General features: G+C 29.4%; 1 protein-coding gene across 18 annotated transcripts; it reads right to left on the reverse strand.

Annotated features, from left to right (window-relative positions):
* Window positions 1–404: 404 nt before the first annotated feature.
* Window positions 405–4,745, reverse strand: LOC111285520 (uncharacterized). Of its 18 annotated transcripts, XR_016342841.1 has the most exons (5): window positions 2,597–4,740; window positions 2,406–2,455; window positions 2,184–2,245; window positions 842–864; window positions 405–685 (listed from the first exon to the last, which is right to left on the reverse strand). XR_016342841.1 is itself a non-coding variant. In XM_089762130.1 (3 exons), the coding sequence occupies exon 1, from the start codon at window positions 4,158–4,160 to the stop codon at window positions 2,643–2,645; it is 1,518 nt and encodes a 505-aa protein (XP_089618256.1). In that variant the 5' UTR covers window positions 4,161–4,745; the 3' UTR covers window positions 405–685; window positions 842–864; window positions 2,628–2,642. The 18 variants fall into 18 exon arrangements, 5 of the variants coding, with proteins under 5 accessions (XP_089618256.1, XP_022730739.2, XP_022730738.2 ...); XR_016342837.1 differs by having other exon boundaries at window positions 405–864; window positions 2,628–4,745; XR_016342842.1 differs by lacking the exon at window positions 2,406–2,455 and having other exon boundaries at window positions 2,628–4,744.
* Window positions 4,746–16,234: the final 11,489 nt, after the last annotated feature.

The following is a 16,234-nucleotide window of genomic DNA, read 5'->3' on the forward strand; positions in this document are numbered from 1 at the left end:
GAATATAAGTGCCAGAATGCCCTCTACGATTAAAATTTAAAACATATATAAAACACTTGAGAAACATAAAACAACACAATGGTATCCATCTGCTCCTGTCTTAAGAAAGTCCTGAACCGGTCCAACATAAACTTGAAAACCTTTAGATTTCTTTAATCTTGACATACTACCAGTGCCAAGCAGATGGCTGAAAAGAAAATGCAGCATATATACAGTATGTCTTATATTGAAACCATATTAATCACTTCAGACAGGCCTTGCTTCATAAAGAGGAAGATGATTTTGCTGCCAGCTTATCCATGACACACTCAAGCAGTTGAACATGCACCCAAAACAAGCACATTTTCAAATGCTCATACATACCGAGAATCCATAAAACAACAAACAGAATGACCAGACAAGTATATATCAACCTACTAAGATCCTTCTCTGAATCATGATGGATAAACAGCATAAAACGTGTTAGTTGTTATGACAAAGTCAGAGAATACTAAAAAAATGATTACTACTACAAGGTGCACAGAAGTCGGTTTTTTTAACTGGGCAGAACTTCAATAACAAGAAGAAACTAAACCTCCTAAGTTTGCAGCTCAATGGTAAGAGGATTTTGCAGCTGATGCAACATATGAAGCTGCTAGATGCTACACTGGCCAAGATTTAGATTTTACCCTTTCAGTTCCTATACCTGCAATTCACAAAGATTCTTCATCCAATCATCAGCCATTCCAGAAACAAGTTATGAACTATCTTGTACATCAGCCCAGAAGTGTATATGCTCAAAGGAAAGGTAGGGCCATCTAATTGCCCAGCAAAGCCAAAGCCTTTTCAGCTTGGATCTCACCTCTCCCATCTGGGAAAACCCTTCTGAAGAGGAAAATTGAACATGGTTAGGGAGTCCTGACATGTATAAGCTCATGCAGACATAAAATTAACAAAAGGGCAATTGATTGAATATTCCAGGCAGTTAACCAGAGAAGATTGCACACATAATCGAATCAACCATTATCAGCCTCCCCTATAAAACCCAATGACACAACATATTCCATTCATCAGTTCACAAAAAAAAGGAATGGTTAAAATTAGACCCCAATTGAGCATTTACTATAAAGTGTAAAGAAGATTAGACGTAGTTAAGATCTGTTCTTCATTAATGTTCTTGGCCGGCAGCCTTGATTGCAACATTTTTAGTGCTACACTACGAACTATCTACAAGATAAATGTGCACTAAGATACACAAAAAGAAGTTGTACAACAATTACCTCTATAAGAACAAATTAACCAATTAGCAGAGAAGCACCATCTCATAGCCACAAATCTCACTGCCTAAGTTCAGCAGTATCAAAATCAAAATAGAACAAATATATTCTCTTTTCCCAAATATACATACAAATAATCATAGATAACTGGTTAAAACTTACTTACACATACGATGAAGAGTGAACTTCTTCATGCTAACAAGGGGAAAGGCTAACAAGGGGAAAGATCATAATATGATTTAAAAAAAAATTCTCATAATAATAACAGAACACAAGTGAACCAGATGTCAACTCTGTCAATTTGGAAATATAACCAGAATACCACATATGAATCCTATAAGAAGGCAAATTAATTTGACAATAGGTTTGTTAATTTAGAAATAGGACAAGAGAATGACCAATGGCCCAAATGAATCAAACCAGAATGCTTTTTTGACAGATATAAGTTATGCAGCATGGACACGTGCATGCAATACGGGTACGACTCAATACAGACATGACGACATGGCAATTTTTAAAAAATGAAGACACGATATGGCAGAACATGACAATAAAAAAGTATTTTATATATATTATAATCATCAGTTAAAAATATAGAGTAGATGTTAGGCTGATTTTTAAAAAATATTTACCATTGTGCAGAAAAACTAATGATATACACGACAATAAAAGAACATATGGTGTCATTATCCACACAAGAATTATCTTTTTTTTTTTTTTTTTCTTCTTCTTTGTCGTATCCCGCCAAGTTCGACATGTATTTAGGCGCAAGTGTCAAAGTGTTGGACACGGATACGACATAGGTAAGCAGAGGTTCAAAAGTGTCTGTGCTTAATAGGATATAAGTAAATAGGTCTGTACAAACATAAATATGTTAAAGTTTTATGTTACGCAAAAGAAATGCAAGTACTTCAGTCACAAACTTACCTTACATACTAGAAGGTTCTTTTTGAAACTTCAAAGAAGTTAAAATCAATACAAATATATGCCTGTAACAAAAAAAAAAAAAAAAAAACCTTCATGGATAACCCTTTTAAAGCTAGACAAAATACAACCAACCCCCCCCCCCCCCCCCCCACCCTCTTTTTTTATTATCCCTCCCTCCCCCCCCCCCCAAAAAAAAAAAAGAAAGATGGAAAGGATGCCTACTTCCTATACTTCCTAAATCGTATGAGAGCAGAGAAAGGAGAAGAAAGCCCCTGTCAAGTTAACGAAATGCAAAAGAACATTAAGAACTATACTACAGTAAATCTACTTAGGCCGCATATATCCAGAAGTTGCGCGTTTCAATAACCATAACCAAAAGATTCCAAGAACCATCATTTATGGAAAAGACTTACTACATTAACGCGGGACAGTTAAACTAGTCACCTTCATCAGTCTTTTTCACAAGTGCACTTCCTCATTCTTTGTTTCAGAATTGTAAGCAACCTCATTTCTAACTTCTTCACAACTTGACTCATCTCTCTCTTCTTCAACAATCTTCTCCCCCACAAACTCACTGCCTCCTGCTTCATCACGCTTGGCCTCATTTTCCTTGTCTCCAACTGTTTCCTCCCTCAAATCTTGACCTTTTAATTCATCATCCCCTCTTCCTACATTCTTTAGCTTATCTTCTCTTGCAAAATCATCTTCCACTGCAATCTCGTCCGTATAAACATCCCTTAGAACTTCATTCTGTAGCATTCCACCATTATTATTCTCCTCCATAACAACATCAACATTTCTAGCATTTCCAGAAGCAAACTCCACCATTTCCACATTATTATGATCAGCTGCACCAGAGACCACCCCAACATCAGAACCACCACCCTCACTCTCAAAATCAGACCCATTCTCCACAACCTCCTCATTAACATCTTCCGTTACCTGACTCTGCCTCTCTAAAAACTGTAACCTCCTCCTCAAATCCCCCAATTCCCTCTCCATTAAAAACAACCTTTCCTTTAATGTCAAATTCTCTTCTTCCAACTGAGCAATATGGGTATCTTGATCATCCACTCTATTCTCCAAAACATTGTTATAATCACCTCCATAACTTGGATATATCATCTCAAACCTACTTAAATCATGGTCCAATCTCCTCTCCACTTCCACGTGTTCTTCCACATCGCTCTCACTCGATCCCCCACCATTTCCCCCATCCTCATCTTCCTCGTCATCATGACCTGCTTCTGGTGACCGAAGCCGAATCAACCCTTTCATCGACCCATAACCATCCACACCCCATTCTTCCTTGGCCATATCACCCAAAACCTCCCTCGACGGTGAAAATATCGGCGTAGGAAGCACCGCAGGTGTCACCGGACATGGCGACACCAAGGACGCTATCCCACCCGATTTTTTCGCTCGGATTATGAACGAAGTAGTATTCCGCGGCGCGTAAGGAGCAAAGCGGTTGTTGTTGTTGTTGTTGAATTTCTTCTTGTTGCCGTAGAATTTCCTAGCTTTTAACCGATTCTGAGATTGGAGCTCGTTAAGAGTTGGAGGTTTGTATCCTTGAATATTAGTACCGGAAGCCAAGGAAACGGAAGAAATGGCAGAAACGGAACCCATCGGTAAAGGCTTATTATCGAACGTTCTAGAATCTTTACCGGCTGAAACTTTTTTGCCCTTCCAATTGTTATTACGATTGAAAGACGGGAATTTCTTGTTAGGGTTTGCGTTTGGGTTTGGGTCCTGGGATTGCCAAGGCCTGTAGCTTCGGTTCATCATCATCGGAGGATGTAGCTGAGTCATCATCTGATGAACAGAGCTCACCGACTGCGACTGAGCCGCCGCCAATTGGTTCATCGCCTGAGAGTGAGCCGCCATCAACTGATGAGACTGATTCATCATCTGCGGCTGAACCGGGTTCATCAACATTTGCGGTGGCTGATTCATCATCTGAGACTGATCATTCATTTTTTATCAAAAAAAAAAAAAAAAGAAGAAACGAAACCAAAGAAATCCAAAAGAAAAGAAGAAGCCCTAATTTTTCAGCTCAAGAATTGAAATTTGTCGCAAGATTCAAACGAATTATTGATCCGTTATTTTCCTTTGATTCTTTTCGTTTTTCAATCTAAAACCGAAAAATTAGAATCAATTGCTTTGATAAGCATTTTTCCTATTTTCCGCTTCGGATTCCCCAGATCTGAAAACGTCTGACTTTCTCAAGCAAGGAGGATGCCGATGGTTGTTTTTATAGGGCACGATAATAGTCTCTGGTCGGTTAGATTTTTAGGAATAGAGAATGACGGCCAAGATTTGATGCGCGTGTCCATGTTCAAGATCCAGAAGGAGTCAGTTTTGTTTGACGGGATTTTCTTTTTTGGTCCTTGAATGTTTTGAAAATTTTGAGATGTGGCCTTTTCTTCTAAATGAAATATTTATTTTGGTAGCATGTGTTGTGATAATTTATACTTTTAACTCCTTTGATTTGAATGGTTAGCTGTCAATTCCATGTTTGCTTGTGGTGGACAAGTATAGCGTCTATAATGGATACCAAGCATTGTTTGGAGCTTAAGAAAAGGAATCTTTTTTTTTTTTTTTTAAATGGCATGGAATGTATTTTTGTAAACTTTTAAGAAATTTATTTCGTCCAAAAAACTTCAAAGAATCTTATTATCCTAATTTAAGGAAAAGGAAGTCATTCATTGTTTCTTTCAACATTATAAATGTAATCTTAAACCGAATGAAATAATATATATATATATACATTTTTATATATGATATTGAGATTTAAAACGAGAGATAATTCTCTTATCTAATAAGTGGATGAACGACGCAACAGCATTACCCAACTAATAATAAGTTAAAGGATGAAAGAACATCAATGGGATGTGAGTCAATCTTTTGTGGAATAAGGCCAATAGTTTAAGGAAGAGAAATAGTCCTAAGATTGGTCAAATCGTGTTATCGTACGTTTGTTTATCCTTGGTTTGTAACTTCAATTTTCAATTATACCCATTATCAATCAATATTAAGGGAAGAGTTCTGTTGCAGCACTCAACAGTAAGAGTGGCTACTATATTTCAGTCTCCAATTATATCTCTAAAGCTGAGAGAGATAAATAAAGAAAAAAAAATTAATCTTATCATTTAAATTTATTAAAATTAATGATTAAAAAAAATATGTAAAACAAAAAAATAATTACACTATATAAGTTAATCAATCATATGCAAATGCATCGTCTCTTTCTTTCATCTTCATATTTTTATTTTTGGATTAAATATAAAAATAACATTTGTATTGTACACTTTTTATCAATTTAATACCCAAATAACTAAATTTTTTTTATTTCATACATGAATTTTCATTTTATCATTCATTTTAATCCTTCCAACTAGCATTGATAAGTCAACTTTTTGGCATAGCATGAACAATCAATAAGATATTAACACATCTCAAAAATTCAATCAACGCAATGTCATTAATTGCAATATTAGCATTAATAGAAAATTTCAAAAAAAAAATTAATTTAAAAAATATAAAAAAATCTAATTTTTTTTAAATCTGAAATATTTTTAAAAATTATAAAAATTTAAAAATTCAAACTTAGAAAATTCAAAAAAATTTAAAATTTTAATTAAAAATCCAAAAAAACTCAAAAAATTTTTAAAAATTCAAAAAAGTGAAAATTTTAATAAAAATAAAATTTTCTTAAAATTAAAAAAATCACAAAAGCTTAGAAAATTGAAAATCAAAAAATCAAAAAAATTTTCAAAAATCTAACAATTTATAAAAAAATATTAAAATTTTCAAAAATTCTAAAAAGTTAAAAATTAAAAAAGAAAAAACAACAAAAACATTAAAAATTAAAAAAAATTTTGAAAAATAAAAATTTAAAAAATTTAAAATTTTAATAAAAAATCCAAAAATAAATATAAAAAATCATAAAATATATCAAAATTTTAAAAAAATTACAATTTAAAAAAAAATTAGATTTTTTTTAAAAAATTATATTTTTATTATTTTCATTTTTTTTAAGTTTTTGTTATTTTTTAACTTCAAGAAAAACTTATTTTTATTCTTTTTTTTGAATTATTCAAATTTTGAATTTTTTATTTTTTTACTAAAATTTTGAGACTTTTTTAGGTTTTTTTAAATTTTCATATATTTTTAAAATTTTTTAATATTTTAGTTTTTAATATTTTATAATTTTTTTAAATATTTCAAATTTTTTTAATTTAAAAAAAAATTTTGAATTTTTGAAAATTTTTTTAGAAATTTTCTTTTAACATTGACATGGCAATTCATGATGTAACATGTTATCATGTGTAAATTCATGAACCTATTGTTAGATATAAATTTAAAAGACTCACCACTATTATTTTTTTGTTTAAATGCGATTGAACACTTAATTGAATTTGTCTAATTTTTAAGAGGAATTTCAAGCTTAACTTGGATATCTTTAAATGGTAAATTCCAATATTACAAAATTATATTTAGGTTTGAGAGTATAGTTATAAGTGAAAAAATTTATAACACTCGCATTACACCAATCCAAAAGATGGTACCATTTGATTTTCAGTTATTCAAGCTTCAAAACATTTTTATAATTTACCAAACAATTTAATTATTGAAAATTAATCATAATGTTACTCTAATAGTTTGGTAGTAATTTCAAATAAATTTTTTACCTTAAGAGTATTTATAGAAACTAATGTCTCATTCAGGATAGTCTCTGTTGTCGGATTCATTTAATTTTTATAAAAAACTTTTATTTGTGATAATGAGACTTAAAACTTTGGTATTGAAAATTTTTATCTAAATTCTTCAATATGTTAGTAAAATTTAGAAAAGATTTTCTCACCTAAGAATTTACATAAAGATTACTGTTTGCAACACTCTTAGTAATTCCATCATTGGGATTCAAAATTTAATTTTTATAAAAAGTAATTTATTTTCAAAAATATCTTTCAATATGTTGGTAAGATTTTTTTTGTCAAAAATGTCCTCCAATATATTTGTAGGATTTTATCAAACTATTTTTTTTTTCACAAAATTAGGTTATGAAATTTTCTAACAATTTGATAGAAATAAAAAAAATTAAATTCAGGAAAAAATTTTCAATAATTTGATAGGACTTTATGAATTTATTTTGAAAAACCCTTTTTCTTTTTAGGAAAAAAATTCATAAAAGCATCTTACAAAAATAAACTGTATTTTCTTTTTCTTTTTGTCACTACATTAATTCAATCAGTAATTTAAAATAATAAATTAAAAAAATCAAAAATCAAATTAAAAATCAAAAATCAAAAATTAAAAATCAAAGAAGAAACTTGCATTATGGGTCTAGTCACAAGCTGGCAGGCAAACAGGTCGCACTCAGGTTCATGCGAATCTTAGCCCCAAAAATGACGTTGTTTTGCCATAATATAAAAGGCACTTTCTAGCCTTTTTTTTAGACCAACTTTCTATTTTCTCTCTCTAGGTTCATTTTTCTTTAACTTCTCTCTAGAAGTTCATCGAAAAATTTAACAAAATTCAGACATGAACCAAAATTTTCATATTTCAATGCCAGAAAATTCAATTGGCTAATGAAAAATTCAAACTTTTGTTCTTCCAAAAATTTCACAAATCTAGAATCCAGCACCACCTTACTTCGACCATCATGGATTCCATTAGAAAATTCAAGGCCTTAACTAAAAATTCTTATAAAACCTAGAAATTCAACAAAAAAACCAAGAAAATTCCTATTCAACTAAAAATCTTCAGAAAAAATAAAAACAAAAATCCAAAATCCAATAATCCTACCCAAAAGCTTTAAAAAATCAAACCAAAACCAAAAATTAAACAGAATCAAGAAATTTAAACTCTTCATATTTCAAAAACTCCAAGGATCAAACTAAAACACCAAAAACTCGATTCCCAAAACCCATAAATCCATAAAATTTCAATGCTCTAACTACTTTCAATTAGTAAATGCTTCTACTGCTAATTACCACCTTTTGTGTTATGTGTTGGAATGGGTTTATATAGGGATTCAATCCCTTTTAATTTTGAAAAAATTAATTCAATTGAATAATGTGATTTGATTTTTGATGAATTGATTTCTTGTAACTTTCTTTTTTCATGTAGATTAGAATCCCTAAAATCATTTAGTCATAAAATCCAACAATCTGTCCTTGCTTTTCCTTTGTAAAATCTCGTGATTTAATTTTTAGATTTAATTTATGGGATTAATGCCAAGATATCCCATGATTTTTTCTAGAAAACATGTTCTCTCTTATTTTTCTTTTTTTATTTTTGTTTACTTTTGAATTTTTTACTCTTTGACTAAAGATAATTAAAATTAAAATTAAAAACCAAAATCAAAATTAAGACTAAAATTAAAACCAAAATTAAAATTTTTAGGCTTTTTAATTCTTAGGCTCAAAATTCATTTTTCGTATTAAAGCTCAATTTGCTACCAATGCCCATTTTCGATTTCGAAAATTTTTTAGACAAAATAGGGTATCTACAGCTACCCATTTTTATACATTTTTTGTGAAACAAGAATTGTACAAAAATCAAAAGCCCATTTTGTTCAAGTCTAGAAAGCTGGAAATTTTTAGTTTCAAATCCAAAAATTCACAATTTGGAAATTAAAGAGTTCGTCATTAAATTCAAAGGTTCATAAAACTTCAAAGATTTGCAATGTTTCATAATAAGAATTGAAAGATTCCAAAACTCCAAATTTGTAAAAAATTCAAAAATTCAAAATAATTTCAAGATTCGCAATGATTTAATATTCGCAAAGGCTTTCAAATTCACAAGAGTTTCAAGTTTCGTAAAGATTCCAAAAGTTCATAAACGATTCAAGATTCTTAAAGATTCTAAGAATCATAAAGGTTTTATGATCTTAAAGGTTCTAAAATTCGTAAAAATTTCAAGATTCGCAAAAATTTCAAGATTCTCAAAGGTTTCAAATTCAAAAAAAATTTCAAGTTTTATAGAGATTCTAAATTCATAAAGATTTTAGATCTGCAAAGATTTTTGGATTCACAAGAATTTTAGGTTCACAGGAATTTCAAGTTCGTAAAAATTTTAGTTTTGCAAGACTTTCAAGTTTGCAAAACTTTCAGATCTACAAAAATTTTAGATTAATAAAAACTCATATTTGCAAGAATTTTAGATTCATAAATACTTAAATTCGTAAGAATTTAGATTTGCAAAAATTTTAAATTTGTAAAAACTTAGATTCGTAGGAATTCAAATTTGCAAAATTTTTAGTTTCACCAAAATTTCAACATTCAGAGTTTCTCAATACAAGATTCAAAATTTTCAAATTATTTTTGTTAGTGATTCATATCCAATATTCAAAGTTTCATATTTGAAAAATTCATGGATTATTTGAAGGCTTACATCCTGAATTCATAGATTCTCTTTCAAAAAAACTTAATGGTTTCACGTCCAAAATTTTTAAAATTCTCATTCAAAAAATTTTGGGGTTTCACATCTAAAATTTTAAAGATTCACATTTGATAAACTTTAGAGATTCACAATCAAAATTTCAAATATTATCATTTAAAAAGCTTTAGTGATTATGCCTGAAGTTATTATAAATCATGACTATTTTTAAAAAAAGCTCATTTAAACAAAGGCTCTATAAGTTTAAAAGTTTGGAATGTTTTCTTTGTCAAAAAAAAAATCTCATCATGAAAGATATTCTTCATTCGAGAATTCAAAAGTCAAACATTTTCTCCCACTAAAGTCAAAATCTTTTATACAATAAATATCATGATAATAATGCAAATGCCTTCTAAATAATGCAAATACAACAATCTAGATTCTCACCAAATGATGCAAATGCATGTCCTAAACAATAATGCAGATACCATACCAAAATTTAAATGTTTACTACATGATGTAAATGCATACCTCAACAAAGATTCACATATTCACCAAATTATGTACATATACTTGTTCAAACAACAATGCAAACATAATGTATATAATGCAGATGGCACTAAATCAATGCCATAAAATTTTAATTATGGTAATAAAGTTCTCAAAACTCCACCATTTTATATATTCTTTTTTAGCTTTTCAACACTAACAATCTCAAAATAAATTCCGTTCAAAGATCCACATTTTTTTTCTCATTTGGACATAACTCCTAGGTTATATTAATCAATCTATCATTGTATTCATCATTGGGTCACCTCATTTGCCCTTTTCAAATCATCTTCTTAGGATTTTTTCATTTTCATTTTCTGCTTACCCTTATCATTCTAAATTTGTTTTCAAAAAAATGGAAGAATCTTTTATGGATAGTATCATTCACTTATTTATTATCATTCTAATTAATGACAAATATGATACATTTTCTCAGTTCATTTAGTAGATGCATACTTGCTAAATAACAATAAAAATGAGTATTCATTATCAAAAGAGAATCTAGTTAAGAAAAAATCAAAGATAAATAAAAGAAAAATATTGTCACTGTTTAACTGGGGTATCAACATACAGAACAATGATTATTAAGATAATTTTGCACTTTAACTCATAATTCTTTCTCAAAAACACATTCCATTGATATTCTTGATTTTTGAACCAACATTATCCATATCCATGTGATCCTCAATGAAGTTGCTTTCTCAATTTTTTATTTTTAGTTAAAATGCCCTTTAAAGTTTTTTAGTTTAATTTTTTATTTTTTTGCTTTTTTCTTCTATCTTTTTCTTCTTTTTTTTTTGTTTTTTGCTCACACATCTCTTTCGAATCTTTTCTTTTCATTTATCTTTCCTCTTAATTCATTAGGGACATTTTGATCAAAATCTCAAACAATCCAAGTGCAAACCTGTCTTAGTTCAATTCATGATCATTCAATTTAAGCATTCACATTTGATTAAAATGGACTTTTTAAGGTATGTTATGTAGGTTAGGGTAAAGAGTTATGAAAGAAATAGGTAAAATAGGTCCAAATGTATTTGAAGGGTAATTAAATCAATGATTATTTCTTTTCACATAGAGCACCTTAACGTTTTGCCCCATCAATTTTTTTCTTTTTTTTTCATTCTTTTCTTTTTTTTTTTCATTTTTATTATTTTTTTATTTCACACTTTTCATCAAAAAGGGCTTTGCCTTTGAAATCATTAAGGATCTTCACTTTTTTATGAATAAGCTTTTCAAACTTTTCCCCAAATGTGCAGGTGATCCTTGGTTAGAGTTTTTTGAAAGAAATTTTCAATATAGTCAAATGGGGTACCAAAGTATAATTTTATTCTTTATGTGAATGATAGAAGAAAGATAATCATTTCTCATCTAAAAAATGAATACTCTCAATGAAAAATATTTATTGACAAAAAAAAAAAGATCAAGTACTATATCAATTTCATTTTTCAATTAGCAAAATTCTTTATCAACTTTGTCTTTTTTTATTCAGTAATCCTAATAGATTAATAATCTCAACTTATCAATCAAGTCAACATGAATAATGCTTTCAAAATCAAATCCTAAATCATTTTCATGAATGTCTGAACATTTATTATTTGGAATCAAGGAATGGATAAAAAATATATATGAAAAGGTAAAAGCATATAATGGTAGTTCACATGAAAGAGAAAATGTCCTAAAAATGTATAATTTTTGCCACTTTTATTAAAATGATGAAAAATAAAATGAAATCCTAGTACATAAAAAAGATCATTATTCTAAAGAAATCCTAAAATGACAAGCAGTTCTATTAGCTTTTTCATATCTTTCCTAAAATTATACCACTAGGTGATTGGGCAAAAGGCCTTTATTGACATTCAGTACCTCTGGTTCATTGAAGCTTACTAAGCTTGCTCGGATCAAACTTTGCACCTTGTACTTGAAAGTAGGGCAAGTTTTCATAAATTGACCCACATTTCAATTTTGCTAATCACAAGTGGCATTAATATTATACCATTTGGGATAAGACGACTACAATGGTTCTAAATTAACTAAAGATGTGAGGTCATTCTTTACTAATTATGAGAATAACTTTGTATATGTCATAGGTATAAAATTAATGTGAGCTCTTTTTTTATTGTTTCTAGATTTTTTCAAACCACTGCCTTGGTTGTTAGGCCTTGGATATAATGTAGTGACAAGACTAGGCCTATATATTAGTGTTTGAAAGGCTAATTAGTAAATGAATAGTTAAGCTAATTATGGAATAGGTTGGCAAAGGACTTATGCAATACTATTGACAACGATATAGTAAGCAAGATGATAGGTTATGAATATGGAACATAACTTTTGAACTATTACCCCTTAAAACTCATAACTTTTTGGGCACCTCACCTTTCTTAGTACTGCTGACATTTTCTTTCTTAAGCTTGCTATTTTTGATGGTATTTTCAATAATCTTCATTGAGATTACCATATCAACAAAGTTTTTTGTTACGTTTTCTATCATATTCTCATAATAGGGTATCTTCAACATGCGAACAAATAATACTATAGTTTTTTTCTCAGTCAAAGGTGGTTTAACTTAAGTAATCATTTTCTTTCACCGTTGGACATTTTTTTAAAAGATTATATTACCTTCTTCTTCATGATTTGTAAAGAAAGAGAATTAAAAGCCGAGTCATATGTAGTGGTACTAATTAATAAATGCATGAATGAGCACTTTATAAAAAAATGATGCAAGTTTGATCAAGTTGGATATATCATTTTATAGCCAAACTAGTGAGGTTGTCTTAAAACACATGCATTAACAATTTTTCAGTATTAGTGTAGGCGGTCCATCTTTCAACAATATATGGTGACATGTGTGATTAGACACTTAGTACCATCTTATTTCTCAAACATCAAAACTTTAAATTTTGAGAGAACCGTAACATCTGAGACTAGAAAAAGCCCAACAGCATTTATGGAATCGTAAAAATTAATTCCCACCATAGCTCGTATCTCTCATCAATCATGTTTATTTTTTAATCCCCATAGAAGTCCTCCAAAGATTCAACACTTTTCATTTCAACTTTTCTTTTGGATCATACCAAGTAGGAACTTAGATTAGCTCTACTATCTTTTCAATGAAGATAGGTTAATATAGCTTTGGATATTCCCTTAGCTTAATGTAGATGGTTTTTTTGAGTAAGTATACCCTGTAAAGAATGTGAAATGTTATGGTGGTATGATTTGGGTAAATTGGGCAAAAGGATACAGAGGGTTTACAACATCTGCAATGGATGGTCTTTAGGGCTAGCATCATCTTCTATTGCCTTCCCTTTGTTTAGCTTGCCCAATATTTCAAGAATTTTATTTAAATCTCTTTTGAGCTCTTCTTGGGTCTTTTCTATTTTTTCAAAGTAGTTTACATTCTCTTGCTCTATTTTTTTGGTTGAAGCACAGATGTTATATTGGTAATAAGTTGGTCAAGCTATTCTTGAACTTTATGTACCTTAATTAGGATGCATATTTAGAGTGATGTTTATGAAACCATCTAATCATGCATAAAAATAAATACAACAATGCATGAATACAATAAGAAGGATATACCACATAACAATTGTTAACAAAGAAAATCTTTATTGAATTAAAAGTTATTTCTAATCAAATCTAATATTACATTCATGAAAATTTTAGAATTTATTGAGGAAAGAAATTCTTGATTTGTCGATATTGGTTTTGCACTTCATTAAAGATTTGTAGTTTTTAGCCATGTGCTCCCACTGGTGGCACCTTTGTTTTCCATTCTTTAACCTTTTCTTTCATATCCTTGGCTTTATAAGTAGCCACAGTGATTTGGTCAAATAGGTACTCTAACTGATCATGCTTTCTCACATAAACCTCTTTTACTTGCTCACAATCTTCATTCATAGCCCCCATTATGTTTCAATTTCAACCACAACCTCATTCAACATTTGGATGTGCCTTTGTGCCATAAAGAGCACCACCTCACTTTCTTACAGCTTTGCTTGTAACTATCCATTTTCTTTCAAAAGTTGGACTAGCTCTCAAGTGTTGAATGATTATGGTATTAAGGTCAGTGAACAAACTCTTCAATTCATCTTTTTCTTGTTTGAGTGCTTGAACTTCCCTTTTTAGCCTTTTGTTTGTAAGTTTCAACTCTTTGGGCTCTCTTTTTAGGCCAGTAAAAGACACTGCTAGGCTCTCCATAGATATGACCAATATTATTTTTGTTAAAATTATTTTGTGGCAATTATTTCTTATAATAAATTTAATGATGTGAATGCATGCATAATACAAGAAAAAGGTTAGTATACACATAATATATATAAAGAACAACATATAAATTTACAAGCAGAGTAATGATAAATGTCCTATCATGTGTCTTATTTAGGATTTTCTAACATAAGAGGAGGTAGGGCTCTAACTTAGGTTCGAATCCTTAGGGTTTATTTATATGCTAAGTTCAAAGGTTTGACAGTCCAAAGGTTCTCAAATTGCTCATTACATTGTCCATTATAAACTAGTAAGAAACCAAAATCCTCACCCATTATAGGCAACAAATGAAAAAAGTTCAATTTGAATAAAAGTATTTTAGTAGTCTATGCAGAGACATGAAATCTAATGAATGCATAAGTACTTTACTCCCTCATAAAGGACGGAGCTCAAGTGTAGAGCTTATGTTATACATATGCAATTGAATTAAAGATACGACAAATAGTAATAATAAATAAATAATAAAATGTAGACAAGAAAATAAATTTGAAATTTATTAAGTTAGGCGTGGCTAACATAAAATCATTTACTGGTTTGACTCTTAGATTTTCCTAATAAAGTTGCCAAAATTGTTATAAAGTATAAATCTATAGACCTATAGCTAGATGTAGATTTAAGAAAGTCACCACCAAATTTTTTTTTATTTAGGTGCAATTGGTCATCTAACTTAATCTGTCCCATTTTAAAGAAGAGTCCTTAGCTCAACTTAGGTATCTTTAAATGATAAGTTTTAGTCTTACAAAATCATATTTAGGTTCGAGAGTGCAGTTACACGAGATGAAGATTATAGCACATTTATAGTGCTTGTCAAAAGGATGGTACCAATTTGATTTCAAGTTATCCAAGCCTTAAAATAGGTTTATAATTTGCTAAATAATTTAATTATTAAAAATTGATCCTCCAATTACTCTAATAGTTTTATAGTAATTTAAGATAGTTTTCTCACCCTAAAAGTATTTATAAAGACTAAGGTCCAACTCTTAAGAGGCTCTACCATTGGATTCATTTAATTTTTATAAAAACATTTTATTTGTGACAATGAGATTTAGAACCTTTGTATAGAAAATTGTTATCTAAATTCTCCAATATGTTGGTAAAATTTAGAAAAGATTTTTTCATTTAAGAATTTACAGAGAGATTGTTATTTGTAACACTCTTAATAATTCCATCGTCGAGATTCAAAATATAATTTTTATAAAAAATAATTTATTTTTAGAAATATCTTTTAATATATTTGTAAGATTTTTTATTAAAAATTATCTTTCAAGATATTGGGTAGGATTTTATGAAAACTTTTTTTTTTTCACAAAATTAGGTTATAAAATTCTCCAATAATTTGGTAGAATTCATAAAAAAAATTTTTAATTCATGAAAAATCCTCCAATAATTTGGTAGGACTCATAAATTTATTTTGAAAACCTTTTTTCTTTATAAGAAAAATTTTTTTATAAAATTATCTTGCAAAAATAAACTATTTTTTTCTTTTTCACGCCACATTAATTTAATCAACAATTTAAATAATTAAAAAATTAAAAAAAATCAAATCCAAAATAAAAAAATCGAATCAAATATCAAAGGAAAAAAAAAAAGAAAAAACTTGCACTACATGTCGAGTCAAAAATGGGTAGGCACGTCGGTCACACTCAGGTTCACGCAGATCTTAACCCTAGAAATTGCATCATTTTGCCATGATATCAAGGTACTTTTCAGCCTTTTTTCATAAACCGACCATCTGCTTTCTCTATCTAGGTTGATTTTTCTTTGATTTCTCTTTTTAGAAGTTTATTGGAAAATTCAACAAAATCTAGATACCGACCAAAATTCTCAAATTTTGGGGCTAAAAAATTCAACTAGCC

The sequence above is a fragment of the Durio zibethinus genome, chromosome 6 (genome assembly GCF_047325235.1).
Source record: "Durio zibethinus cultivar Kanyao isolate XHJ-2024 chromosome 6, ASM4732523v1, whole genome shotgun sequence".
Lineage (NCBI taxonomy): Eukaryota > Viridiplantae > Streptophyta > Magnoliopsida > Malvales > Malvaceae > Durio > Durio zibethinus.

Bases quoted from the DNA above. Each gene is read 5' to 3' on its own strand.
- LOC111285520 (XM_089762130.1), bottom strand. From the start codon at position 4,160: ATGAATGATCAGTCTCAGATGATGAATCAGCCACCGCAAATGTTGATG.